The following is a 25385-nucleotide window of genomic DNA, read 5'->3' as shown; positions in this document are numbered from 1 at the left end:
CCGCTCGTCCAGTCTAGCCTGCGCTCCGCCCCCTCGGCGTGTCCCGCAAGCTGATTGGCCAGCCCCGTGGCGAGTCCTCGCTCAAGACCATCCTCGTGGGGCGGGGTCGAAGGTGAGCGCCCCACGCGCTGATTGGCTGTAGGGACGCGCGCGGCAGGGAGGGGAGGGGCCGACGCGGAACCGAGGTTAGTCTCGCGCGGCCGTCGCGAGCGCGTGAGGGACCCTGTGTCTTGTCGCGCGCGGGTAGACAGCGGCAGCAGCAGGAGCAGTAGGGGGCCGTGTGAGGGAGCCATGAAGCACTATGAGGTAAGGAACGAGGAAACCTGCACCGAGCGGCCGCTGCAGACTCATTCGTTTTTCTTCTTCGCGGGACCACGGGAGCCCCCTTTTCTGCTCCTGCGCCCCAAAGGGCGAGCGGGACGGCGCACGCGCAGTGGGCGCTCGTTGTGCCCCGGGGCCACTCGTAAGTCGCAGTGCGCATGTGCAGAGGGGTATTTATAATTCTGCTACCCGGGCTGGTTTGGGGTTGCCTTTTCTTGGGGGTCTCTGCAGGATCTGGGAAGCTGGCAGGTTCCTTGCAGTTCCTCCAGCGGGCGGGGAGGAACAAAGGTGCGGGACGCTCGCTCCCGATTCGGGGGTGTCTTGTACAAGCTTGCACCGCGCCACCTCTCAGGTTTAGGAAGGGGCTTTGCAGTCAGCCTTCTCGGGCACGACCTTTGGACCCCTTCCCTCGACCTGGACGTCCCGGGGAAGCTTAGGCGGTGAGGGAGGTGCAGTTTCAGGGCTGGCTCCCGCCGAACAGCAAAGCTGATCTTGCTCTTTGGTAATCTAAGAGATCATCTCTTGTCAACCCCTGCGTGTCACCAGGGAGAAATCTCATTGCCACAGCCGTTCTGGAAGCCCAGGTCTTCTGACTCCTAACTTGGGCTGCTTTTTCCCTTAAAACGAAGTCTTCCGATGCGCCTAGCGACCTAAGCTGACAATATAATATTCATAATTTAATTATTTGGTCATTACTGACTTTTATATAACATTAAGTAATAAACTAGTTTATGTTAAAACGCATACTAATAATTTAGCGTCAGATTACTCTTGTACTATGAGATTCTGTTACCTTATTTTGTTATCCTCATAGGCCTCTGAGGTCGGAGACTATTATTATTTCCATTTTTATAGGTGAAGAAATAGTCTCAGATGTCAAATGACTTGCCCAAAGGCCCCCAGATGGTAAATGCAGGACAGAGAGAGGAACTCAGGACAACAGAGTCTTAGTTGCCAGCTCCTAGGCCACACACTGGTCCCCAAATGAAAACAAGCAGGTAGAGGTATCATTTTTTTCTCCTCAATTTAAAAAATTGTGGCAAAATACACATAACATAACATTTACCATCTAACCATTGGAAGTTCCTGTTCAGTGGCATTAAATACATTCACATTGTGCAACCATCACCACCATCCACCTCCAGAACTCTTTCCTTTTGATTTTGCAAAACTGAAACTCTGTCCCAATTAAACAAGAACTACCTATGCCCCATTCCTCCCGGTCCCTGGCAACCATAATACTGCTTTCTTTTTTCTTTTTCTTTTTCTTTTTTTCTTTTTCTTTTCTTTTTTTTCTTTTTCTTCTTTTCCCTCCCTCTTCCTTCCTCCCTTCCTTCCTCCTTTCCTTTCTTTCTTTCTTCTTCTTCTTCTTCTTCTTCTTCTTCTTCTTCTTCTTCTTCTTCTTTTCTTCTTTTCTTCTTCTTCTTCTTCTTCTTTTTTTTTTTGACTACCCAGTATGGAGTATGAACTTATGACCCCGATATCAAGACCTGAGCTGAGATCAGGAGTCAGGCTTAACTGAATGAGCCACCCAGGTGCCCCCACCATACTACCTTCTATCTCTATGAAAGTTGACCACATGAGGTACCTCACATATAAGTGAAAGTCCTTGTTTTTATTTACAAGTTGAATACTGCTAGCTGCATCTGTCCCTTTTGTTATTATTTTTGGTAATTAACCCAGAGTCTTTGAATACTTTACCCCAGAAGAAGTCCACACTCATTTTTGAACTAGTACCAAGAATGAGGAGGTAGGATTCTATAATCTCTGATGCCTCATTAAACTTTATGATTATAGATAAAGTTCTAATCTAGTTTTCCCTCTCAAACCTTCTTACAATCTTGGAGAAAAGGCCACAGTTCAAATGATGCAGGATGGAAGATCCATGTGGCATTTTTTTTTTTCTTAAGATTTTATTTATTTATTCATGAGAGACACAGAGAGAGAGCAAGAGAGGCAGAGACACAGGCAGAGGGAGAAGCAGACTCCATGCAGGGAGCCCGACATGGGATTCGATCCTGGGATTCCAGGATCAAGCCCCAGGCGGAAGGCAGGCACTAAACCGCTGAGCCACTCAGGGATCCCTCCATGTGGCATTTTGCAAAATAGAGTTAATTTTAGTTTTCTTAGTTAGCAGCTAGATAAAGTAGGCCTCTGAGGACACTTGGGGAGAGCACTTTTCTTCCAGAAGCTGGGCACAGCCTGACACCATTGTTTGGACTGGAGAACATGTTCTACCTCACTGCAATCTTTTTCCTCCCAGAAGGAAAGGTGAGCTTTAAACCCACTGTTCAAAGTAACCTGGGAGGGCCACCTGAGTGGTCATTCAGTTGGACATCTGACTTTTGGTTTTGGCTCAGTTGTGATCTCAGTGTTGTGGGATCAGCCCCCTGCATCTGGCTGTCTGCTCAGTGTGAAGTCTGTTTGTCCCTCTCCCTCTGCTCCTCCCCCTGCTCTCTCTCACTCTCTCATAAATAAGTGGAGAAAATCTTAAAAAAAAAAGAAAAAAAGAAAAAAAATGTATTCAACAAACAAAAACCCCAAAGTGACCATGGAGGGGGAAAAAAGGTATTTTGCTGTGTTATCTATTATTCTTTGCGAACATTTGCCAAGTACCCTCTGAGGTGATAGCTACAGTTTCTGTGTGGGAGGAGCCTTTGTCTCCTGGCCCAGTTTCACAGATTAAGTTTTACTCCAAGTGTTTGTTGTAGATCAATAAAAATAGCAGGGATGCTTTCAGTCCCATTTAACAAAGTTTGAGTAAAGGTTCCAATGATCTAGATCAAAGAATATATTTCTATTTTGGACTGAGTCCATCCTTTCACCCCAAGTGACCCCCAGTCCACTGAGGGGATAGCCTCCCTCAAAAGACCTTTGTGGCTCTGAGATTCGAAGTGCAACTTACAAAGGATAGACGTGATGCTCAGAAAGGTGTGAGATGCACCTGAGTGTCACGCTGCTTATTAATGAGGGCTGATGGCTGATATTATGGCAGGTAGGGTTCCGGCTGGAGGGGGGATTTGTTGTTGTTTCAGTAACAGTTTACTGTCACTGCCCGTGTTCCCTCTGTGATCCAGGAGGAAAAAGTATCCCTGCAGTGGCCTAATTGAGATGAAGCAGATAGGGTAGATCACTCTTGGGTCCTGGCTGAAGTAGTTTCCTTGGAAGACCAGAGCAGGCCTTGGAATTGTCTTGGGGTCAGATCAGGGTTGATAAGAGAACTGCTTATCCTGCTTATCCAAGGCTACAGGATATTTTTTTTCATTGCTGTTTTTGCCATTGCAAATGAAAGGTCAAAGGAATGATCCCAGTATTAACTGGAAAAACAGCTGCTGCATCTTGTAAATGAGCTTGTTAATTCCTGGGAAGATCAGTACCTCCCAGCTGGGTACCTGCAGCTGAGGAAGCCTCATCCTCTTGGGGTCCCCACTGCCCTCATTTAGGATCCTCCACTCCCACAAAAAAGGGTCATTCAGTTGGTGCTTGTTTTGTAAATAATCCTAGGCCAACATAGTACCTTGTCACAGGCAAGTTTTGCTTCAGCTTCCTCCACAGGCATAAGTATGTGAAAGTTCTGGAAGTAGGGATCCCTGGGTGGCGCAGTGGTTTGGCGCCTGCCTTTGGCCCAGGGTGCGATCCTGGAGACCCGGGATCGAATCCCACGTCGGGCTCCCGGTGCATGGAGCCTGTTTCTCCCTCTGCCTGTGTCTCTGCCTCTCTCTCTCTCGCTGTGACTATCATAAATAAATAAAAATTAAAAAAAAAAAAAAAGAAAGTTCTGGAAGTAGAGTTCTGGTCTGGAGGCAATTGTGTAGAGCCAGAAAACTAGACAGGAAGGTGAAAATTAAGGAGCAAGTTGACCAGCCTGTCATGGTGTCATATGTGTGTGGGCTGTAGACAGGCCTGGGGCTGAATCCTGGCTCTGCCACTCAGTAAATAATTGTGTGACCAGGACAGCTTGATTAACCTCTTTGAGCCTTTCTGAGGCTGCTCCTTGGGGGCAAATGAAACCTACTGTGAAAGCAAAGGCTAATATTAAAGAATGTTACGAAATTGCTGGAAATACATCATCAAAGGATATGCATAAAAGGGGAGGTGCTACATGTAGCTCTGGTTCATTTCTTTTTACTGTTGTGCACAGTTCCGTTCTGTGAAAGAAAATCTAGTTTGATTACCCAGTCCTTCAGTAAATCTCCAGACATCCTGTTGAGTGGAAAAAACCACGTTGGAAAAGGTTCGATACATTTAAAAAAGTACCGAATGAGACTTCTATTGCTCATGGATATGTATATAGTAAAAGGATAAATTGCAGTTAGAGGTCAGAAATGTGTGGGAATTACACTGAGGAACCATTGCTTGGAGATAGAGGGGTTGGGGGAAGGCTTTAGCTCTGTCCATTTTATTAAAAAAAAAAAGGAATCTAATATAAATATCTGTTAAATCTGGGAGGTGGGATCTGGGTGTCTGCTATTTTTTGTATTTTTTCTTCTGAATTCTTGTCCTTTTGGAATAGGTGAAGGGTAGTTAGGGTTTTTCTGGCTATTGAGCTTTTATTTTATTATTTTTAAAGATTCTTTTTATTCATGGGAGACAGAGAGGCAGAGACACAGGTAGAGGGAGAAGCAGGCTCCATGCAGGAGCCCAATGTGGGACGGATCCCAGAGCCCTGGGATCACATCCGGAGCCGAAGGGAGACACCCAACCACTGAGCCACCCAGGCATCCCTGAGCCTCTATTTTAATATGTTGATCCCTTTGACTTTTGTACCTTAAATTTGGTGCCTGTTTGCAGAAAGGTGTTGTGTTCTGACACAGGGATTGCTTGGTCTCTTCACTCTAAATCCCCTTCTGTGTGCTGCAGCAAAAGAATAGGCCTTCCCAAAATGCCTTTCTTTGGCTTTGATTTTGCATTTGTAGATAGGCTGGGATGCTGGTTGGTGTCTTGTCTTGGGCTGGATAGTCCTGCTGGGTTAATAGCAGGGACAGGTCACTTTTATTGTGTCCATCCGAAAACCTGAGAGGTGGAGTACTCTGTCCCCCCATTTGTGGATAAGGAACCCGAGGCTGAGAAAGGCGAGGGAACTTGCCCAAGGTCACGTCGTGGCAGAGACAGGATCCAGACCTAGGTCTGTCTGGTTCTTAATCCAGAGAAGAGGAATCAGGTGGGCACGAGTATTATACTTTACATATAAAGAAACGGAGGCTAAGAGAAGCAAATTAAGTTGCAGAAGGTCACAGAGTCAGGAAGCAGTGTAGCCGGACTTTAGCCCTGGGTTTGCTTATGTTGTTTTTGGCCGAGCTGATGCTTCCAGAGGCTGCTGGTGGCCAGGTGGGCTGTGCTGTTCCATTGTTCCCAGGGAGGGAGCATGGGAGCATCCCTGGAGGGAGCGTGGGAGGGGCTCCGTGGGTCAGCGTGGACTGCTGGCGGACGGTCTCCCTTGGCCCTAGGGTTGGATGGGCTTGCTTGCCCCCCAGAATTCTAGAAGTGAGAGCCCGATTGGCAAGCCAGGAATGCCACCGTGAGGTGTAAAGACCTTCCTCGTGTTGGTGTGCCTCAGGCTGGGAGCCTGGGTTTGGGCGGGATGGGAAAAGCAGGGCTTAAGTAGAGGGCGGGGCCGGGGTGGGATGGTGGGGCGGGGCTTAGGAGTGGGCGGGGCCTAGGCGAGCAGGCGGGGTGGAGGCGGGGCTAAGGGGGGTCGGTGAGTAGGAGGATCTTAGTGGCAGGAGTGGGTGAGCGCAGGATGGGACTCAGGAGCTCCCCTGAGCTGCGAGCTGCGCAGAGCCTCTTGAATAGCTCGTTCCTGAGGAGAGGTAAGTGGAGAGTTGACAGCCCTGAGTGGGGACTGTGCTAGGAAGGGACTCGATGACACAGTTGAGTTTGGTCGGGAATCTCTGCACTCTTACTGACAGGTTTGGCCGGAGACGTTGGGCTGGTTGAGTTCAGCCTACGTCTTAACACCTTCTTGCTGCTGTTGCCAGTGGCAGCTGAGGATGTCTTAATACCCGGGGACAGCCAGAGCATCGTCCTCGTCATCAATACACTACTGATGTTATACTTATTCTTAGTGCTATTTATCTGTTAACTCACTTAATCCTCATAATACATCTGTGAGGGAGGGACTGTTCTTGTCTCTGTTTGACAGGTGGGGAAACTGGGCCACAAAAAAGTGAAGCGATGCACCCTTGGTCCCACGGTGAGTGGCAGAGCCAGGGTTCTGCTAGACCAGAGGGGGCTTCCCTGTGGGTGGGCCCAGGTCCTTGTGCACTGAGGGAAGAATGAAGTCTGTGGTCGTGAAGGACATGATCTTTGGAGGCCACCGGGTCTGCCCTTGGGACAGGCACTTTACCTGCTTGAGCTTCAGTGTTCCCAGCCGTGAAGCCAGGATAAGGACACCTGTCTCAGAGGGCCATGGGGGGTGTGGAGTGTCCAGCACGCTTCTTGGCCCACAGTCAAGATACAGAGCATTAAGGACAAATTGTTGGACAGATGACCAGTCAGTCAAGTTATTAGAAATGCTTTCTGTGCGTGGCCTCTTTTGAATGCCTTAAAACTTGCCTGTGAACAAGGCCATGGAGGCTTGATTCATTGGACATGCTGCTGGAGATGGATTCATGCTAAACAATAGGCCCAGAAGATGGAGGAAGAAGCTTGTGATCAGTCTTGATATACTGCCACACACATTGGAAGTCAGATTTTGGGATCTACTTTTTCTCCACGGGAAGATCCTTGGTGAAGTGGGAGCACAGTCAGAACCTACTTTTTGCCTTATTGTGATAAAAAATCGTCCCAAGAAGTGGGTGTTTCAGGTGAGCCTGGTCTTCTGATGTTACCATTCCCTAGTCACCCAGAAGCGGGGCAGCCTCTGTTCTTGTCCCTCCTGGCCATGTTTCCCACCCAATAGCAGCCAAAGGGGCTTTTCTCATGTAGATGGAAAAATCTTAGCACTTGTGGCTCAAAACCATCCCTCAGAGACTTCTTGTCATCCTCTGTCCCCTGCTTTCCTCATTCATCCCTAAACTTCTGTTTTTCATCTCCTCAAATACCCGCAGCCATGCTCCTGCCCTGAGCACATGCTGGTTCCTCAGCCAGAAATGCTCTTCCTCGTTTTCTCCTGGTCCCTTTTTTTTTCTTTCTTCTTTCTTTCTTTCTTTCTTTCTTTCTTTCTTTCTTTCTTTCTTTCTTTCTTTCTTTCTTAAGATTTTATTTATGGGGGTGTCTGGGTGGCTCAGTCAGTTGGGAGTCTGCCTTCAGCTCAGGTCATGATCCCAGGGTTCTGGGATTGGCCCATGTCAGGCTCCCTACTCAGTGAGGAGCCAGCTTCTCCCTCTCCCCTCCGTTCATGCTCTGTCTGGCTATCTCTCTCTCTCTCAAATAAATAAAATCTTTAATTTATTTGAGAGAGAGAGGCAGTGAGAGAGAGCACAAGTGGGGAGGAGAGGGAAATGAGGGACTTGATCCCAAGAGCACGGGATCATGACCTGAACTGAAGGCAGAGGCTTAATGAGTACCCCCCACCCCCACCTTCTGTCGGGTCCCTTCTTATTATTGAGAGCTCAGTTTTAAAGTCATGCAGAGAGGCCTTCCTGGACCATCCTACCTGGAGTAGGACCTCCGCCTCATCCCCCAGCACCCTGTTCCTCTCCTTCTGGCCCCCCTCTGGCTGTGGTTGCATTTTCATTTGGGTACTTCATGGTCAGACTGAGCTCCATGAGGGGAGGGACTCTTTTTTGTGTCTCTTTCCTGCAGCTTCCCCAGCATCTGGCCAGGGCCTCCTTGTTGAAATGAACAATTTGATGAATAAATGCATCTCCTGTGGTCAGGCTCCTGGAGAGCAGAAGGGTGATTGTGGGGCTGCTGCTGGGACCTGGCTGAGAACTGTGTCTCATGTGTTGGGCTGAGCTAGTCCTTAGTGATCCTGATCGAGGGAAGCTGGCTTCTTATGGTTCCTTGGTCAGGAGCCCCAGGTCCAGCCCAGCCGTGGTCAGCCTGTTCCATATCATCCTTCTCCTCCTCACACTTGGTCTCACCACAAGCTTCCAGCATAGCACCTGCCCTTGGCCTTGTAGGATCCTGACAGGTTGTCCTCATCCAAGCGTCCTTCTGTTGTGGCGATCCACTGTTTTTGTCTGTCATTGACTCATTAGTTCATTCGTTCAACGTTCTTCTCTGTACCTGTCCTACCTCAGGAATACTGGGGTGAACTAACCACAGCCTTTGCCCTCAAAGTCTTTTCATCTAAACTGAGGCCTGAGGACAGGGGTTTTAGGGAGGGGATGACAGGGGCAGGGGGGCAGTTGGTGCCAAGGCCTGGAGGCCAGACTTTGTGGGTGTCCCATGTTGAGTGATGAGGCCGACTGGATAGAGAGACCCATGGACTTTGTCCTGAGAGTGATGAAGTCCCTTTTCTGTTGATTTGTCCTAACAGTTAAACTTTTAGAGGGCGGTTTATTTTTAGGTCCTTGAGGGGCTCTTCTTGTTTTAGGTGTTTGTTACATAAATGCACAGAGTAGTTGTTTCTTATTACTGACTAGTGGGTGGTGGATGGTGTTTGGGTCTCCCCCCGCTTCCAGTCCCGTGGTTAGTTAGAGATGGGCCACGAGCTTTTCCCAGCCCTCTGAGGGATAAAGGGCCTCTCAGTAGGTCATGGTGACTGGCAGGCTGGCACAGCCCTGTCCCTGCTCGAACCAGGCTCTTATGTAAGCATGTCCCCAGGCTATTCAGTGGGCCCTGCAGACTGCAGGGCTTGTGCCATTGTCCAGGTCCTTCTGAACTCTGTTTTTCCTTTATAATGGGGCCAGGGAGCACTGGCTGGGTCCATGCCAGTTTTGTGGTGGGGCCCGTGGGAATGGTGTCTGTCCTCTGGGTGAGGGCGGGTCGGCCAAATTTGGGGGAGGGCGGTTTAGCAACTGTCACTGGAGCATCATAGATCATCAGGAAGCAGGACAGAGCTCAAAGAACTGGAGCCTCCACTATTCTTGTGGGGAGAAGCTGTTTCCTATGACCTCTCAGGAGTCTGACTCAGGTGGGGGGTGGTGGGCTTGGGGGAACATAGCTGTTTGTGGGGTCTGAGGGGAGTATCAGAATTCTTGGGAGGGATGTGTGCAATCTGAAACAGTATGTTGTTGAATACTATTCACTCCAGGGACTAAAGTCTAACAAAATCTTCTGGCTGGGGATGGAGAGCCACTGTCAACCACTGTCACTGTCCCTGTTCAGGACAGGATTGGTTGAGCTGAGCAACCCCTGTCCTAAATAACAGTATTTCAGGAGAGGTGGCTTTGCCCTTCCCATCTTGGAATGCCATCATTCAAGGCTCAGCTTGCATGCCACCTCCTCTGAGAGATTCACATGACCCTGCATGCCACACTCATGACCCTGGTGCCTCTTCTGTTCTCTATGTTCTCTGCACATAGGCCTTAGCACCTTCTGTAAGCCTTGGCCCCTGGCAGGGGCTTCAGTAGATGCTGTGAAACAAGTGACCATGTATGCCAGAGAGAGAAGGCACGGGGAAGGATGTGCATACAGAATTCCTGGGTTCATTTTCTCTTGCTTCATTTTACTGTCGACCAGAGAGTGGAGCCAGCAGAGGCCTGTGGGGCTCAAGGTGCTGCTCACAGGTAATGCTGCAGGGGGAACATGGCCAAGGGCATCTTCCGGGACCCCTTCCTTAACTGTGAGAGCCAGGCTTTTCCTCTTAATTCACCATTCCCTTTAAAGACACAGGTAGGGGGCAGCCCTGGTGGCCCAGTGGTTTAGCGCCACCTTCAGCCCAAGGTGTGATCCTAGAGACCTGAGTCCCACGTCAGGCTCCCCACAAGGAGCCTGCTTCTCCCTCTGCCTGTGTCTCTGCCCCTCTCTCTCTGTCTCTCATGAATAAATAAATAAAATCTTAAAAAAAAAAAAGACACAGGTAGGCCTATTAAAAAAAAAAAAAAAAGACACAGGTAGGCCTAATAAACATTCCAGAAATCCTGCACTCCTCAGCTGTCCTCCTTCCATCCCAGCATGCACAGTCTTCCCCCTTGGTGTTTTCATATTCCTTAAGTTGATTGAGATATACGTATATATCCTATATTTGTGTAGATAGTCCCCCCTCCCTCAAATTGGTGACTTGGTTTGAATCAGTGGTGTCTCAAGATCCAGGAATTAGGGATCCCTGGGTGGCTCGGCAGTTTGGCGCCTGCCTTCAACCCGGGGTGTGATCCTGGGGTCCCGGGATCGAGTTCCGTGTTGGGCTCCCTGTGTGGAGCCTGCATCTCCCTCTGCCTGTGTCTCTGCCTCTCTCTCTCTCTCTGTGTGTGTCTCTCATGAATAAATAAATAAATAAAATCTTTAAAAAAAAATCCAGGAATTAGAGTCTTTTCCCCAACTTGGCACCTCTGTGCCCTAGTCCAGGCCCCATTGAGGTCTCTGGTCTGTGTTGTTTCTGAGACTCACCGCTGTGTCTGCTTCCACATTTGCCCCTGGCAGCGAGAGGGATCTTTCTCAAAACCAGAGCAGGTTGTGGTGACTTCCTAAAGTACTTGTCTGGGTCTCCCTCCACTCCACCCTTCTCCTCAACTGCTCACTCTCAAGTCCATTTTGCTCCAGCCTCTGCATGTTCCAGAGCCCTGCCAAACTGTGTGCTGCCTCAGGGCCTTTGCATTTCCCACAGGGAGCCTCATGCTGGTGCTCCCTCTTTGGCTTCATTCTGGCTGTGGCTCAAATTACACTTCTTTAGAGGGACTTTCCCTGACCACCTCCTGTGGTGCTCTGGGCCCCCTGTCCTGCTTTCTTTTCTTCATAGCACCTGGTATATCCTGACCACGTGATAGATGATAGATAGGTGATAGATGCTTTGCCCCTGTTCCCTTTGAGTGTGAGCAGATCTGGTGGGGGAGCATGGCCTCTCAACTGTGCCCACCATTCTATCCCAGCACCTGGAACATTGCCCAGCATACTGCTCTCACACATAGGTCTTTCCATTCATCAAGCCCAGCACCTAGCACGGGCCCAGCACATTGAGGGGCTCAGTAAGCGTTTCCTGAGAGAATGATCGGGAACTCCTCAGTCAGCAGAAAAGGCTGGTGGAGCTTCCAGAGGCATCCCCCCATCTCTGCCTTACGTGCTTTCTCAGTGAGCTGGAGCTCTCCATAGGGCTGTTGAAGGGCATTTCAGATTTAATATCCAAACCTGAGCTCCAGATTCTCCCTCAAACTTGCATTTCCCCAATCCAGTTATGGCACTTCCAGCCTTCCAGTCACCCAGCTCCTAGGCTGTTTGACTGCTTATTCTCTCACACCTTGCATCCCAAAGTCAGCAAATCCTGTAGCTAAGCCTTCAGAGTACTTCTGCAGCCACTTCTCATCAGTACCCCCACCATCACCAGGCCCAGGCCCAGGGTCGGCCAGCTTTATCTGTGAACGGCCAGAGAGTAAATATTTTGGCCTTTGTGGGCCATACAGCCCCTGTGACATCTTCTCAACTCAACCATTGGAGAAAAGCAGCCATAGATGACACATTAACCAACGAGTGTGGCCACATTCAATACAACTTCATGGATCCTGAAATTTGAATTTCATGTAATTTCCACATGTCATGAAACAGGCTTCTTCTAATTTTTTCCAACCATTTCAAAATGTAAAAGACCATCTTACCTTATACAAGAACGGGCGGTGAACCAAAATTGACCTATGGGCCATAGTTTGCCAGCCCCTTGGTGTAAGCCATCTTCTATCTTGACAGAATTGGGCTCCCTGTTTCCAACCTATTCCCCTGTAGTCCAGAAGAATTCTTTAAGAACCCAAGTCAGGTCGTATCCCTGCGCTCCCCCAGAACCCTCCAGGGTTTCCACTTCACTTGGAATAGAAGCCAAAATCTTCATGTGGCCTCTGAGACCCTGCACAACCTGTCACCACCCCCCAGTCCCTTTCTCCCTTCCTCCCTCCAGCCCCACAGGCCTCTGCACTGTTGCTTGAACACACCAAGAATGCTGCACCTCAGGGCCTTTGCACAGGCACTTCCTCTGCCTGGATGTTCTCCTCAGATTTCTCAATAGCTCTTTCCTCCGCTGCATTCAGAGCCTGTCTCAGCATCTCCTCGGGAGGCCTTTCTTGACTTGATATAAAACTGCATACACCCCCTTCCCCTTCCACTGCCTGTCTCTTTTTCCTGCTCTGCTTTTCCTGTAGCACATGGCATCTTCTAACATTAGGTGTAACTTTGTCTTTCTTCCCCACTCCCGCTAAAATGTCATCTGCATGTGGGCAAGGATTTCTATTTCTCTCCACAGCTGAATCGAATCCCCAGAGTCTTTAACAGCACCTAACATGGAGTGGGTGTTCAGTCAAGATGCGGTGAATGAAATGAGCCTCAGTTTCCCCAAGAGGGGATTAATAGTCAAAGACAATTTGTTGAGAATGTGTCCGGCAAAAAAAAAAAAAAAAATGTGCCCGGCACACTGTGAGTACGGGAGGCATTTGCTGTTGGCTGTGCGTATATTTAAGGCTGGCCACGGGGCTCCCAGGGTGGGCTGTTCCGGGAGAGCTTCCGGGGTGAACTAACCTGCCTGCCACAGTGGGCTGGAAGTGCTGGACGCAGGTGGGTGGTCAGCCTGGATGAGCTTCTCCTGCTGCTCCCATCAGCCTGTGTTTGCAGGGCTCAGTGTCTCCTGGCTCTTCCCCCTTCTTGGCCTCATGGCACCTTCCTGCTCAGAGATGCAGAGACCACACATGGTCACAACCTCGACCTGGCCAGGTAGTGCAGGGGTGCAGAGGGGGCAGAGCCAGGCCATCCCTAGAGGGTCTAGGGCCAGGGACAGCCCTGAAGGAAGAGCATTCAGTTCTAAGCAAAACCAGATGGGGTCCTGCCCCGGGAGCTTGTGGCCAGGTGTTGTTGGGCTGTGACTTATGCTCCTGAGCCTCATCCTCCCTGTCTGTAAAATGGGGTAATGGTGCCAGTCCAACAGGGTCAGTGTAAGCTGGTGGTGGCTGGGTGCTTGGTGTTCATGGCCCCCCAGGGGGTAGGGCAAGGATGGGGTGGGGAACCGCCCCAGGGAATGGCTGAGGCCCTATTGGGAGGGTCTGGGTCGCTGGAGCCCCTCAGGGGGATGATGTTGGGCTTCTTCCAGAGGGCAGGGCCCGTTTGAGGAAGGCAGCCCTGGTTGAGGTGGCTGTCCCCATCTGTGACCCAGGAGCTTGTGCAGCTGTGGGTGCCAGCTCCCCCTTCGGAGACCCTGGGCTCCCTCCTAGGTTGTCCAGGCCAGGGCTCTTCAGCGGGGTCGAGTGAGCAGGCAGGGTTTGGGGCCGTGAGCATCGAGCGTTGTCTGTGTTAGGTCCTCTTCCGAACATTCCCATTGAGCAGGTGGAGAAGCTAAGGCTTAGGCAGGGAAGGCTGGTCTGAGTCCGGCCTCTGCAGCGCTGCCGCTCACTCAGTGTCGGTGTCCATGTCAGTGTCACCAGCTCCCCCCCCCCCCTTCTGTCTGTGGTGGCCATGACAGGAAGTGCAAAGGCCAGGAAGGCCGCTGGCAGCTGCTGAGCCTGCCTAGGCCCCTCTGTGTGGTGTCGGAAGGTGACAGGCCTTTCATCTTTGGTATCTGAGTGTGCTGGGGCCTCTAGAGGATGAGGCCTGGTGGGGAAGCCGGCTCAGCCCTTGGGCTCCCCTGCAAAGCACTCCCTGTGGGGGTGACATGTTCTGCAGAGTCTGGACCCTCCAAGACGAGTGTGCTGGAGTTGGAGTATCAGCAGGGAGGGGGATGCCTTCCAGATAATCAGATCCAGGGGCCTGTCCTTCACTTCTTTTCCTGTTGGCATTCAACTCTCCTCCTCAGAGTGGCCGTGGTATCACATCATGGTGGTGAGCAGGGCCTTTGGATCCTAGCAGGCGGGTTGGCACTGGCTCTGGCACTTCCTGGCCATGAGCCTTGGGTGAGGGCCCCCTCATTTTGGAGCTGCCTAACCGGGGTCACAGTTAGCTTACAGACCCAGGGGAGGCTAGGTGAGTTATGCAGGTGAAGGCCTTAGCACAGTCCTTGGCACAAGGTAGGCATGTGATAGATGTTACTCGCAGAGGCACTTCCAGATGGCGTAGGCCCCGGCAGCTCTGCTCTGGGTGGGACAGCGTTCCCTGGAGGCCAGGGAGATAAGGCCTGTGCCAGCCCCGGGGTGGGTGGGACGTGCGTGGGCTGTGGGTGCCAGTGAGTAGCAGGTCAACAGGCCTGAGACCCTGAGTCCCTGCCATGTTGGTTCAGTGTCCCCTTCAGGTTGGGCTTCCTGTGATCACAGTGACCAACCTGGGGTCACAGGAGCACCCAGAGAATGTTCTCCAGGATGCTGCTCGGCTGCATGGTGCTCCGCCAGCCTCTGTCCCCCATCCCAGAGCCTAGGGACGTTGGCAGACACTAGCTCCTCTTGTCTGGCCAGCAGAGTGGGAGGTGGGAACTGGCTGGTGAGAGCCTGGGAGTGGGTCGTTAGTGTCTCCCAGCCCTTCCAGCCTTGGTGACATTCTGCCCCCACCATGGCACATTGGGGAGGCTGGTGCAACTGCCCCAGGCACCTCAGAGAAATGGGGTCACGAGCAGAGGCCACTGGGGAAGGAGGTATTTCTGGCGGAGCAGGTGCGGCCTGTGCTGGCTTCCTGGCAGCTGAGCCCAAGATCTTCTCAGCCACCTTGGCATGAGCAGTGTGATTTCGATATTTCTGGAAAGTGGAAGGGAAAGGGAGCTGCAAGTGCTTACTTGGTGAGTCCAGGCGACTGTGCCCAAACCTCTGCATCCATGAAGTGGGTAAGCTGGCTGGGTGCCCTGCTGCTCAAGGCCAGGCCTCCATCCCCTCAGGACCTGAGTGGGGGTCTTGGGGGCCATGAGCGCCGGGGCCATTTGGCCAAAGTATGTGTCAGGGCCTTTGCCCAGCCTAGAGTCCCAGGCTGCATGGAGCAGGGCTGGCACCCACAGCAGGCCTTTTGTGCCCCAGGAGAAGATGTTGCCCACCAAGGTCACACTCCCCCACACAAGGTGGCCCACTTGCGAGGCCTTTTCCCGGCAAGCAGACCCCTGTGGGGTCCCAGAGAGCCTGCTGGAGGCAGGGTGTACTGCCTCACGCTGTCTCTGCAGGGGCCTCTGCAGGGTACATGTTGGCTGGGGTGGGGCCCCAGAGGCCTGGGTGGGGGGCTGGGTGTGCTCCTCAACCTTTGGACCTCAGCTTCCTCATCTGAGAAATGGAGCTAACAGCCCCTGCTCCCTCAGCTGTCGTACAGCTGAAAGGGGAGGATAAGGAAAGGGGTCTGTGCTGCAGCTCCGGGCCTGCTGTTCTGGATGTATCCCCATGGGCAGGTCCCATATTAGGATGCACAGAAATTCCAGGTGCATAAGTGGGAGCTGATGAGGGTGACCTGGAAGCCAAGCTGACCCTCAGGCCTCTCCCTACCCTTTGTCCCAGGGGGCCCTGGGATGTGGCCGCTGAGTCTTGTTCATAGATGGGAGGAGTCTGGGGAGCACTGGGCCTGGATGTGTTGGTGAAGATGGGGACGCTGAGGCTCAAGAGGGGGCTGGGCTCCCGCCTGGAGGCCTTGCAGGGGGCCTGGGTCCTGTGGGCCATGGCTGTCCGGCAGCTCCGGCAGGATCAGCGGTCACAAACTTCACACCTGGCCTACATGGTGCCTACTCCTGCCACTGCTCCCTTCTGGGGCTCAGGTCAGAAACTTCAGACTCCCTCCCCCCACTCCTTCAGACCTTCAGCAGACCCTGTGCTTTTTGCCTTTATAGTCTCTCCAGATTTCCAGCACTTTTCACTCCTCTGTGGCCACCTCCCTGCTTCCACCCCCCATTATTGCCTCTGCCCTAGTCTGATTTCCCAGGAGCTGCCTGTGAGCACGTGATCCCACCCCTGCTCTACTCCCAAACCCTTCCTGGCGCCCCCCTCACTCGGGGTAAAAGCCGGAGCCATGGCACACAAGGCCCTGCATGACCTGCCCTGTCCCTTCCCTCCCCCCTCACTCACTCTGTACTGTCCACAGGGCCCTTGTTCCCTCTGCCTGCTGCACTTGTTCCATTCCCTCATGTCCCTCTGGCCTTTGCTCAGATGCCCCTTCCTCAGGGAGGCTTTCCCTGACCACTCCCTCGAAAATCGGTTTCCTCCCCCACCTGCCCTCTCCTCTTTCTGTTTTTCTCCATAACTCTTGGCGACACACCATGTCACTGTTGCCTATCCCTCCTCCCCCACAGCGCAGGCAGCCTGGGGCACGCTGTTCTGTGAAGGTTCGCTGCAGCCCCTGAGATGGGGGAGGGAGGGGGGCAGGCAGGAGTGGATGAAGGAAGGAAGGAATGGATGGATGTGGGGCCCTGCTCTCAAGGCCTCTTGGCTGGCAGGTGGCAGAGCCCGAGGCAGCGCTCGCTCTCTTGGTCCCATCCTGGTTGCCTGGGTGACCAGGGTGTCTTCCCGCGGGGGGAGTGCAGGGCGCGGCCACGAGGGGGCAGTGGAGAGGCGAGGCCGCCGCGCTGGCCCGCGGTGAAGGGGGTGAAGGGGGTGAAGTGCGGTGGGGACAGCCCTGCGGCCCGCTTCTCCCACCCGCACGTGTCTTGCTATTGTTAGGGTTGGGGCTGCGCGGTCACCAGCTGGATGAGCATCATGGCACCACCTCTCTGACCTTGGTGCCCTGTGGTTGGGCTCCTTCATGGCCGTGCTCGGACTTGGGGAGAAAGGGCCAGGCGCCCTGCTTACCTGCCAGTACTATTTTGCCAGTATCGGTTTAATCGCATTTACTCTTTCTTTAGGGGGATCACTTTTAGGCCGGGCACGTTTACATACTTTTTTTGGTTGTTATCTCTGTAAGTCTTACAGTAATCCTGTAGGATGGCAGGTGGGGGCAGCTCACTTTAGAGATGAGAAAACGGAGGCTCAGAGAGGTTGAGTTACTTGTCCAAGGCCACACAGCCAGGAAGTAAGTGGGTCCCCTTGACCTCAGAGCCTGGGGGATGTGCACGTGGTTGTGGAGGCCCTTGAGCCCTCCTTGTGAGGGGGCCGCTGGGCCTGTGGTAGTGCCTCTGAGGACCTTGGCCACATAGAGCCTTTCAGCATGGAGCCCCTTTTGGGTTGGGATTGCTGGTGAAGAAAGACAGCGAGTTTCCCCGGGAACTGGAGCTGGCTTGGTCACTGACCCTTTCCCTTGGTGAGCAGTGCCCCAGAGCTGGCAGGAGGGTCCAGCTGCCAGAATGCTGGACCCCCCGGGGTCACTGGAGCAGGTGGGCATGTCTGTAGGCCTCAGAGAGGCTTCCTTGGAGCTAGGTCCCCGGCCCAGGATAGGGAGAGCTCCAGGCAGCAGCCTCCACCCTGTTGCTGCCCTGGGGTTTGGCAAGGTGGGTAGGGCCCCCTGGCGTGTGGTGCAGGAGGAGCAGGGCAGGGCCTTGGCTCAGAGGGTAGTGGCGAGGGAGCTTTAGGTCGTGATGTGTGTGACCTTGGGCAAGCCCAGTTGCCTCATGCAGGTGTTTACTGAGCACGCCTTCTTGCTGGGCTGTTCTGAGTGCTGGGAAATGGTTGAGAACAGGACAGTCCTTGCCCTCAGGAGCTGCTATCTGGGGGTTGCTATTTTTGAGTCAGGAAGGGCCTCACTGAGAATTTATCTAAAGGCCCAAGGACATGAAGGAAGGAGCCCCGAGGGGTCTGGGGAGAGTGGACCAGGCAGTGGGAACAGCATGTGCAAAGGCCCTGGGCCTCTCATGTAGTTGCATAACTGCTCTGCTTTCCCATTGCTCTGGTTTTCTCATCCGCCAGATGGGGTTCATCCCTAGAGCCTTGCTCTGGGCACTGGCGCTGGCTCAGAACAGTCCTCAGAAAACATCACCCCCTTTTCTACTGGTGCTGTGTTGATCTGCAATGTATTTCCATGAAGACAGTGAAGGCCAGAGGCCCTGCTGCTCAGCACTGGCTCTGGTCACTCCTCTCCAGGCTGGGGAAGCCTGCAGCCTGGCTCCCACCCCTCTTTCAGGGTGGGCTGCGGCCCCACCCTCTGTCCTGCCCTTCCCCCCACCCCCATGCCTTGACCTCGTGGCATGCCACGAGTTGCTGTTGGCCAGACCCTGGAATCTCAGGCGCCTGGGTGAGAATTCCTCCCAGGCTAGTGGAACTGTCATCGCAACGCCACATTCCCGTGTCTCAGGCCAGCGTGTCTGCCCTGTCCTTGTCCTCTGTGTCCATTGTGCTTGAGGCTGTGGTGCCACACCCCCTGCTTGTGGTCAGTGCTGGGACCTAGGGCCAGGGGCCCCCCTCACCCATCCATCGAGTGTAACACCCCTCCCAGCCCTTCCCCTGCTTCTAGCTCCCTTAGAAGGGCTAACCTCTCCTCCCTTCTGCTGGCCTGTCTTCTCCCCAGGGATGAGGCCTGGGCCTGCTGCCTACCCTGTGCTCAGGAGCCCTGCCTGTGAGCTGTGCTTGGCAGCTGTCTGTACCCTCTGACCTGGTCTAGGCCTACCCTGGGCCCCACCCCAAGCTGGTGGCCTGGCAGGCGTGTGTGTGTGTGTGTGTGTGTGTGTGTGTGTGATAGAGAGAGAGAGAGAGAGAGAGAGAGAGAAGGAGAGGGAAGGAGAGAGGGAGGGAGGGAAGGAGAGAGGGAGGGAAGGAGAGGGAAGCACAGCACAATGTGGGGTGGTGTGGGCTGGGGAGGGGCACGGTGGGTGGATGGGTTCTGGAACCAGAGACTGGGAAGCACACGACCAGCTGGGTCCCTGTGTTTAGGCCCTCAGTATAGGGGGGTTGGATGGGAGTGGTGAGCCCTTGCTGCTCCCTGCCTTGGGACCTTTTCTTGATGGGTAATTGGGGCCTGCCTGTTAGCCACCCCCCCTGAAAATAATTGATTGAGGTGAAATCCACATAAAAGTAACCATTTAAAAATGAACAGTTTAGCAGCATTGAGTACATTCACACTCTTGTCTGCCCCGCTGCAGCCACACTTTGGTTTAGTTCCAGAGTATTTCCATTGTCCCTAAAAGATGCCAGATTCCCATTAGGCAGGGTGCTCACTCCCCTTCCCAGCCCCTGGCAGTGCCGCCTTTCTGCCTCCTTGCATTTGCCTATTCCAGACATTTTACATAAATATGTGATTCTTTGTGTCTGGCTTCTTTTCCTTAGTATATTTTTTCCCCCTATGCCATCTAGCATAACTTTTATTTCGCTTTTTATTTTGCAATAATTACAGACGTATGGAGAATTACAGAAATAGTACAGAGAGGTCCTGTGTCCCACATCGCCCTCACCCCTCAGGGCCTTTCAGACCTCTCTCATAGTGAAGGCTGCTGGGTCCTGGGATTTGGGGGCAGAAGAGTGGCCCTGAGCTGAGGCAGCCCCACCCTGCCGGGCTGGGCCCCTGGGTGGCCAGGCTTACCTGTGGGAGGGCGCGGGCTCCTCTCCTCCAGCCTGGGATCCGCCTGGGCGCGTCCGTGGTTGTGGCTACTGGGAGTGTGCCCCTCTACTGGCCGCCCCTCCCGCCACCAGCTTCCTCTCCCGGCAGCCAGTCGGGGGCCCCCGACTCTCCCCGGGACCCTGGTCTGGTGCCCAGGTTGGGGGAGAGGAGTAGGATTTCAGCCCTCCCTCAGCAGCTGGCCAGCAGGGAGAGGGGCCGGTTGTATTTTAAGCTATTGAGTGGTTCAGCAGGAACTCAGAGGCCTCCTCTCCCAAGAGGCGCGGTGCTGCCTTCCTGCCCCACACGGGCTCTGGAGGCATGTGGGCACTGCCCCCCTGGGACCCAGGAACTATTAATATACCTGCTGCCACGGGGCAGGCCCTTTGCCTGCCCATGGCCCTGCTATTCTAGCCCTTTCTGGCACATTCTGCATGTGCCTCTTCCCTCTCCTACAAGTCCTCTTGCTGGGGCCCGGCACTCTGGGCAGTAGGACCGGCTTCATTTTTCTGGTCCTTCTCTTTGGCTCAGAGGGACTCGGTCACCTGCCCCCCAAGTCCACACAGCTGGGCAGAGCCTGCCGTCGGCAGCAGGCCCCCTCCGTCTAGCACAGCATCATAGGTGGTGTAGGCCAGGGATGGGTGTTGGGCCGTCTCCTGTAGGTGGTATGGAGCGGGCATAGCGTACATCGGCAAATGGGCCTCTGTCCCCGCTGGCTTGTGCCTGTGCCCTTCCCGCTGGCAAATGGGCCTCTGTGCTGCAGGATCTGCACCCAGGCCTTTGCCCTTCCCGCTGGCTCGTGGCCTCAGGTTTTGGGGCACTGTCAGGCACCGTGCTGGTGCTTCGCTCACACTGCCTCACGACCCTTATGGCTCCTTGAAGTCCATGCCTTCCTACCTGCCCCCCAGCAGAGGCTGAGAGAGAAGTGAGGGGCTGGTCACCCAGTGACTGCATGGTGGGGCCAGACTCAGTCCTGGGTGCTGCCCACCATGCCCCGTTATTGGGGGAAGCATGGAGGGAGCTGGCTGCAGTGGATCCGTCTGCCTGGGCTGCAGGTGGGTGGCTATGTCCTCAAAGAGCCCAGGCTGGGGTCCTGCCCTGGGGTTCTCATTCTGCTCCTTTCCCCATCTGCCTCTGACCAAGGGTCTACCAGGGGGTGGGACGGATTCTCAGCACCTGCTGGCCAGGGGCTGACTTGAGGTTAGAGTCAGCACTGCCTGCCACGGCCCCATGTCTAAGAGCATCTGGGCCAAGCCCCCCATGGGAGCACTTGGGCCTTTTGGGATCAGCTGACCACTGCTGGGCCTCCATCCAGCTCCAGCAGTTCACGTACTCACTGCTCTTCCAGGTACCTTCTGTGACCTGCTTGGGACGGGTGGGCTGCATCCTCCCTGAGGCCGCTGTCCCTCCCAGTCTGCCCTGCTGTTCTGCTCCTGTCTGGCCACTGTGTGGGGACTCAGGCAGAGCTGTGGGGTGGGGGCGGCCAGGCAGTGTGCTCTGGGCTTTGTGGGGCTCAGGGCCTAGGCAAGGGTGCTATGTTGGGCGGACGCAGTGGGAACACTGCCCTAGAGGTGGCCTTGAGTGAGGTCTGCATGGACCTACAAGTGAGAAGTGAGTGGAGAGGCAGGGCAGGGAGGCAAGGGCCAAGGGCTCATCAGTGCAGGCTGAGGATGCAGCTGGAGACTTGGTTTCCTGACCCTTTACACGCTTAGAGGCTCTCTGCACCAATAAGTCCGGAATCTGTCACCTCCCTGGGAACATAAATGCACAAGGAAAGTAATCCGCAGAGTCTCTTACAGCTCAGGAGGGGAAATGGATGATCTATCTCTCGGATTCTCAAAATAGCTGGGATTTCTCCAAGCCCAGTGAACTTTGCGGGCCTGAGCTGGGCGCCGGGGCTTGGGTGGCTCGTGGGCCGCTCACCCTCCTCCAGTGGCTGACCCTGCCTTGCATGGGGCCTGGGCTGGAGGCACCTTGGTGCCCGCCGCAGGGGAGGTATCCCTGCCTCCCTGGGCTGTTTGGGGGCTGTGTCCACCAGAAAGCCTCACTTTTGGGGAGACCCAGCCCCTGGGGGTCGCCCCTGGGAGGTCTGTGGCACGGCTCCTGGGGGGCTCAGTCTGGGGCAGTTTTATATTTAGCTGGGCCATGGCTGCGGGGCACTCGGGTTACATCTGCACAGAAGACGGCGGTGCCAGGGCAGGCGCGGGCTCCTTTCCAGCACCGCGGCAGAATTTGATCGCGCCGGCCCGGCCCAGAGCTGCTTCGCGTGGGGAGGTCTGCGGTGGGGGCTGAGGGCCGGCAGCTGGGGCCGCTGGCTGCGGTGGGCAGAGCGGGGCAGCATGGACCTGAACATGAGCATGGTGGCCCGGGAGGCCAGCCAGGGCCTCGGCCCCGGCCCTAGTCTCGGCCTCAACGGCCTCCCCCGGATCGCACCCGCCAAAGCGACCAAAAAACCTAAAAAGGCCGTTCTCTTCTTCGAGGTGGAGATTCTGGACGCAAAGACGCGGGAGAAGCTGTGCTTCCTGGACAAGGTAGGACTGTGGCGCCAGCTGTACTGGGCCAAGGGCACTGGGCCTGAGACCCTGTGCCTTCCTGGGGCTTCTGGTTCTGAGGACATGGGAGCTGTCCAGCTGGACTGTGTCCCTCCAACCTGTGTCCTGACACCCCACCTACCCCTCAGGAGTACGAAGGGTACTTACTGTCCCCAGGCCTGTCGCTGCCGGCTTGGGGTAGAGTGGGCAGCGATGGGCCTTGGGTGTGGCCAGGAGCTGGCCTCCTGGTGGGAGGAGGTGAAGTAGCCTCTGTGGACCCTGCAGGGCTTTGGGGCCTGGGCAGAAGGTGGGAGTTCTGAGACCTGCCCCCTGTCAAGGCTAGGAAGGGGGAAAGGGCTCCTGTCCCAGGGAGTTCTGGCCCCGAGAGGGCCTTCACTCTGAGGGAGCTGTAGCGGGGGCGAGGAGGAGAGGCAGAGAAGCGGGCCCAACTTCCCATGCTCCAGCTGTCTCCCAGCTAGGCCAGGGGTGTCCTGGTAAAACCGGGACCTCAGGCCTACAGCTGTTCCCACTCGAGCAGGGCCCTGGCTGCTCCTTTTGGGCATGTAGGTGGGGGGCCTGAGCTCCAGCCTTCCCCCTCCCATAGCAGCTGCCCAGGTCCCCCGTCCATCCCCCCTCACCAGGACAGGTCTTCGATCATGCCCCAACCCTGCCCTGAGTTCTTTGCGGCCTGTGCTTCCCCCAGGTGGAGCCCCATGCCACCATTGCCGAGATCAAGAACCTTTTCACCAAGACCCGTAAGTCCAGGGCCCATTTGCCCTGCCCTCCATGACCCCTATGGGCAGGGGCCTCAGGGTGGTACCCCGTCCTGCATGCCTCTCCCCCCAGGTCCTGCAGTGATGCCCTCCCTGTGGCTCAGGCTTCTCTTGGCTTGCCTGGGGCAGGTGGGCCTGCGTGGCCCTTTGCAGGAACGCCCTTGCTGGGCTTTCAGAAGGACAATATCCCGCCTCTACTTGGGCTGTTCTCGGCTGTGTCCTGGAGGCACAGACGTCAGAGGCCTCGTCCATGCGCTGGAGATGTGGGGTCCCTGGGCTGTTAGGCTGTGTGCTGTGACGCCCTCCTCTCCCCCACAGATCCGCAGTGGTACCCTGCTCGCCAGTCCCTCCGCCTGGACCCCAGTGAGTATAGCTGTCCGCTTGGCCACCCCTAGGCTCCCGGGTGGCGGTGGGCAAAAGTCCGGGCAGCACTGAGTCCTGGCCGGTCTCTGCAGAGGGCAAGTCCCTGAAGGATGAGGACATTCTGCAGAAGCTGCCCGTGGGCACCACGGCCACACTCTACTTCCGGGACCTGGGGGCCCAGATCAGCTGGGTGACGGTGAGTCCTAGCCCTTTCTGGGGACTCCTTTCCCATCAGCCACATTGGGGTGACTCACCTGCTCCTCGTGCCCTAGGTTTTCCTGACTGAGTACGCAGGGCCCCTCTTTATCTATCTGCTCTTCTACTTCCGCGTCCCCTTCATCTACGGCCACAAATACGACTTCACGTCCAGCCGGCACTCGGTGGTGCAGTGAGTGGGGCCAGGTGGAAGGGGGCGGTGGGGGGAGGGGGGAAGGCCTGCTGGACTTGCCCCAGCTGAGCCGGCTCCCCCCCCCAGCCTCGCCTGCATCTGCCACTCATTCCACTACGTCAAGCGTCTGCTGGAGACGCTCTTCGTGCACCGCTTCTCCCATGGCACCATGCCCTTGCGCAACATCTTCAAGGTGAGCGCCCTGGGGTGCGTCCACCCAGACCCTGGCCTCCTCCCAGCCCGACCCACTCGGATGCATCCCCGGACCCTGCACATCCCTGGTGCCACCCTCTGCCAGGCCAGGCCTCATCCCAGCCTTGCTCACTTTCAGAACTGCACCTACTACTGGGGCTTTGCCGCCTGGATGGCCTATTACATCAACCATCCTCTCTACACGCCCCCTAGTAAGTGGCCTTGGGCCCTACCTACCCTGTTCCCCCTGCCATGAGCCTCCCCCCATGCCTGGCTCTCCCCTCATGGGCCTCCCTTCTTCACTTCCCCTTCAGCCTACGGAGCTCAGCAGGTTAAACTGGCACTGGCCATCTTCGTGGTAAGCAGGCTGGGAGGAGGGGATGGGGCGGGGAGTCTGGGGGCTCTGGGCTGACCCTGCTGCTCTGACAGATCTGCCAGCTTGGCAACTTCTCCATCCACATGGCCCTGCGAGACCTGCGGCCAGCGGGTGAGTGGCCTGTCCCAGACGAGGGGAGGTGGGCAGGCTGGTGAGGGAAGGTCTCACTTGCCCCTCCTGTCTTGCCTGCCAGGGTCCAAGACCAGGAAGATCCCATACCCCACCAAGAACCCCTTCACGTGGCTCTTCCTGCTGGTGTCCTGCCCCAACTACACCTACGAGGTGAGGGTCTGCCCTTCTCACCTCTGTTCTTCCTCCAGGGGTGGGGGCCCCACGTGGAGGGGCCAGCCCCTAATAGGGGTGCCTGGCTCAGCGGCCGCTTTAGCAGCTTGGAGCATTTGGAGATGGAAAGGCCAGCCTTTCTGGGAGTTGGGTGTGTCAGGCCAGGCTTGCAGCTGTAGGGGGCTGTGGGGGCAGCTTCCTCATGCCCCGGTGTACTCAAGGGCTCTCTGGCGCTGGAGTTCGATTTCTACCCCCTCACTCTGAAAGGGTTTGAGGAGGGGGGTGGCTCTGGGGCGTGGGCGAAGCCTCTGTAGAAATGCAGGCACAGCCCAGCCCTGCCCACCTTTACCCCTGCCTGCTCTCCCCACAGGTGGGGTCCTGGATTGGCTTTGCCATCATGACACAATGTCTCCCAGGTGAGCCCGCTGTCCCTCCGTGGGACCCCGCACATCCAGGGCCCTGGATGTGCGGCCCCTGATGCCCCTGCTCTGTCCCACAGTGGCCCTCTTCTCCCTGGTGGGCTTCACTCAGATGACCATCTGGGCCAAGGGCAAGCACCGCAGCTACCTGAAGGAGTTCCGAGACTACCCACCCCTGCGCATGCCCATCATCCCCTTCCTGCTCTGAGCTGCTACCCACCTCCCAGGCTCTGCCAAGCCAGGCTTTCATCCCTCTGTCCCAGGGTCATTCTGGGGGAGAGGGGACTGCCACTCTCCAGTGCTTGGAATAAAACCTGCCTGTCCCTGCCAAACTTGGACTCTGGCTCTCTTTGGGGTAGGGGTGGTTTGGGGACC

The 25385-nt window shown here is 55.2% G+C and overlaps 1 protein-coding gene across 2 annotated transcripts; it reads left to right on the top strand.

Annotated features, from left to right (window-relative positions):
* The first annotated feature begins 154 nt into the window (after positions 1 to 154).
* On the top strand, positions 155 to 25342 carry TECR (trans-2,3-enoyl-CoA reductase). Of its 2 annotated transcripts, none has more exons than XM_038567036.1 (13): positions 155 to 306; positions 22167 to 22217; positions 22921 to 22972; positions 23309 to 23353; positions 23446 to 23549; positions 23626 to 23741; positions 23829 to 23934; positions 24073 to 24145; positions 24248 to 24291; positions 24363 to 24420; positions 24503 to 24591; positions 24962 to 25007; positions 25091 to 25342. In XM_038567036.1, the coding sequence occupies exons 1-13, from the start codon at positions 292 to 294 to the stop codon at positions 25216 to 25218; spliced, it is 927 nt and encodes a 308-aa protein (XP_038422964.1). In that variant the 5' UTR covers positions 155 to 291; the 3' UTR covers positions 25219 to 25342. The 2 variants fall into 2 exon arrangements, with proteins under 2 accessions (XP_038422964.1, XP_038422963.1); XM_038567035.1 differs by lacking the exon at positions 155 to 306 and adding an exon at positions 9792 to 9938.
* The last annotated feature ends 43 nt before the right edge of the window (positions 25343 to 25385 follow it).

Source organism: Canis lupus, chromosome 20 (assembly GCF_011100685.1).
Source record: "Canis lupus familiaris isolate Mischka breed German Shepherd chromosome 20, alternate assembly UU_Cfam_GSD_1.0, whole genome shotgun sequence".
NCBI classification, from domain to species: Eukaryota; Metazoa; Chordata; class Mammalia; order Carnivora; family Canidae; genus Canis; species Canis lupus.
Note: the sequence above shows the minus strand (reverse complement) of the source record. Positions and strands in the feature narration are given on the sequence as shown.

Bases quoted from the DNA above. Each gene is read 5' to 3' on its own strand.
- TECR (XM_038567035.1), top strand. From the start codon at position 9,807: ATGCCAGAGAGAGAAGGCACGGGGAAGGATGTGCATACAGAATTCCTG. The intron at 24,292-24,362 runs GTAAGCAGGCTG...CTGCTCTGACAG, and splicing joins TGGCACTGGCCATCTTCGTG to ATCTGCCAGCTTGGCAACTT. The intron at 25,008-25,090 runs GTGAGCCCGCTG...TCTGTCCCACAG, and splicing joins CATGACACAATGTCTCCCAG to TGGCCCTCTTCTCCCTGGTG.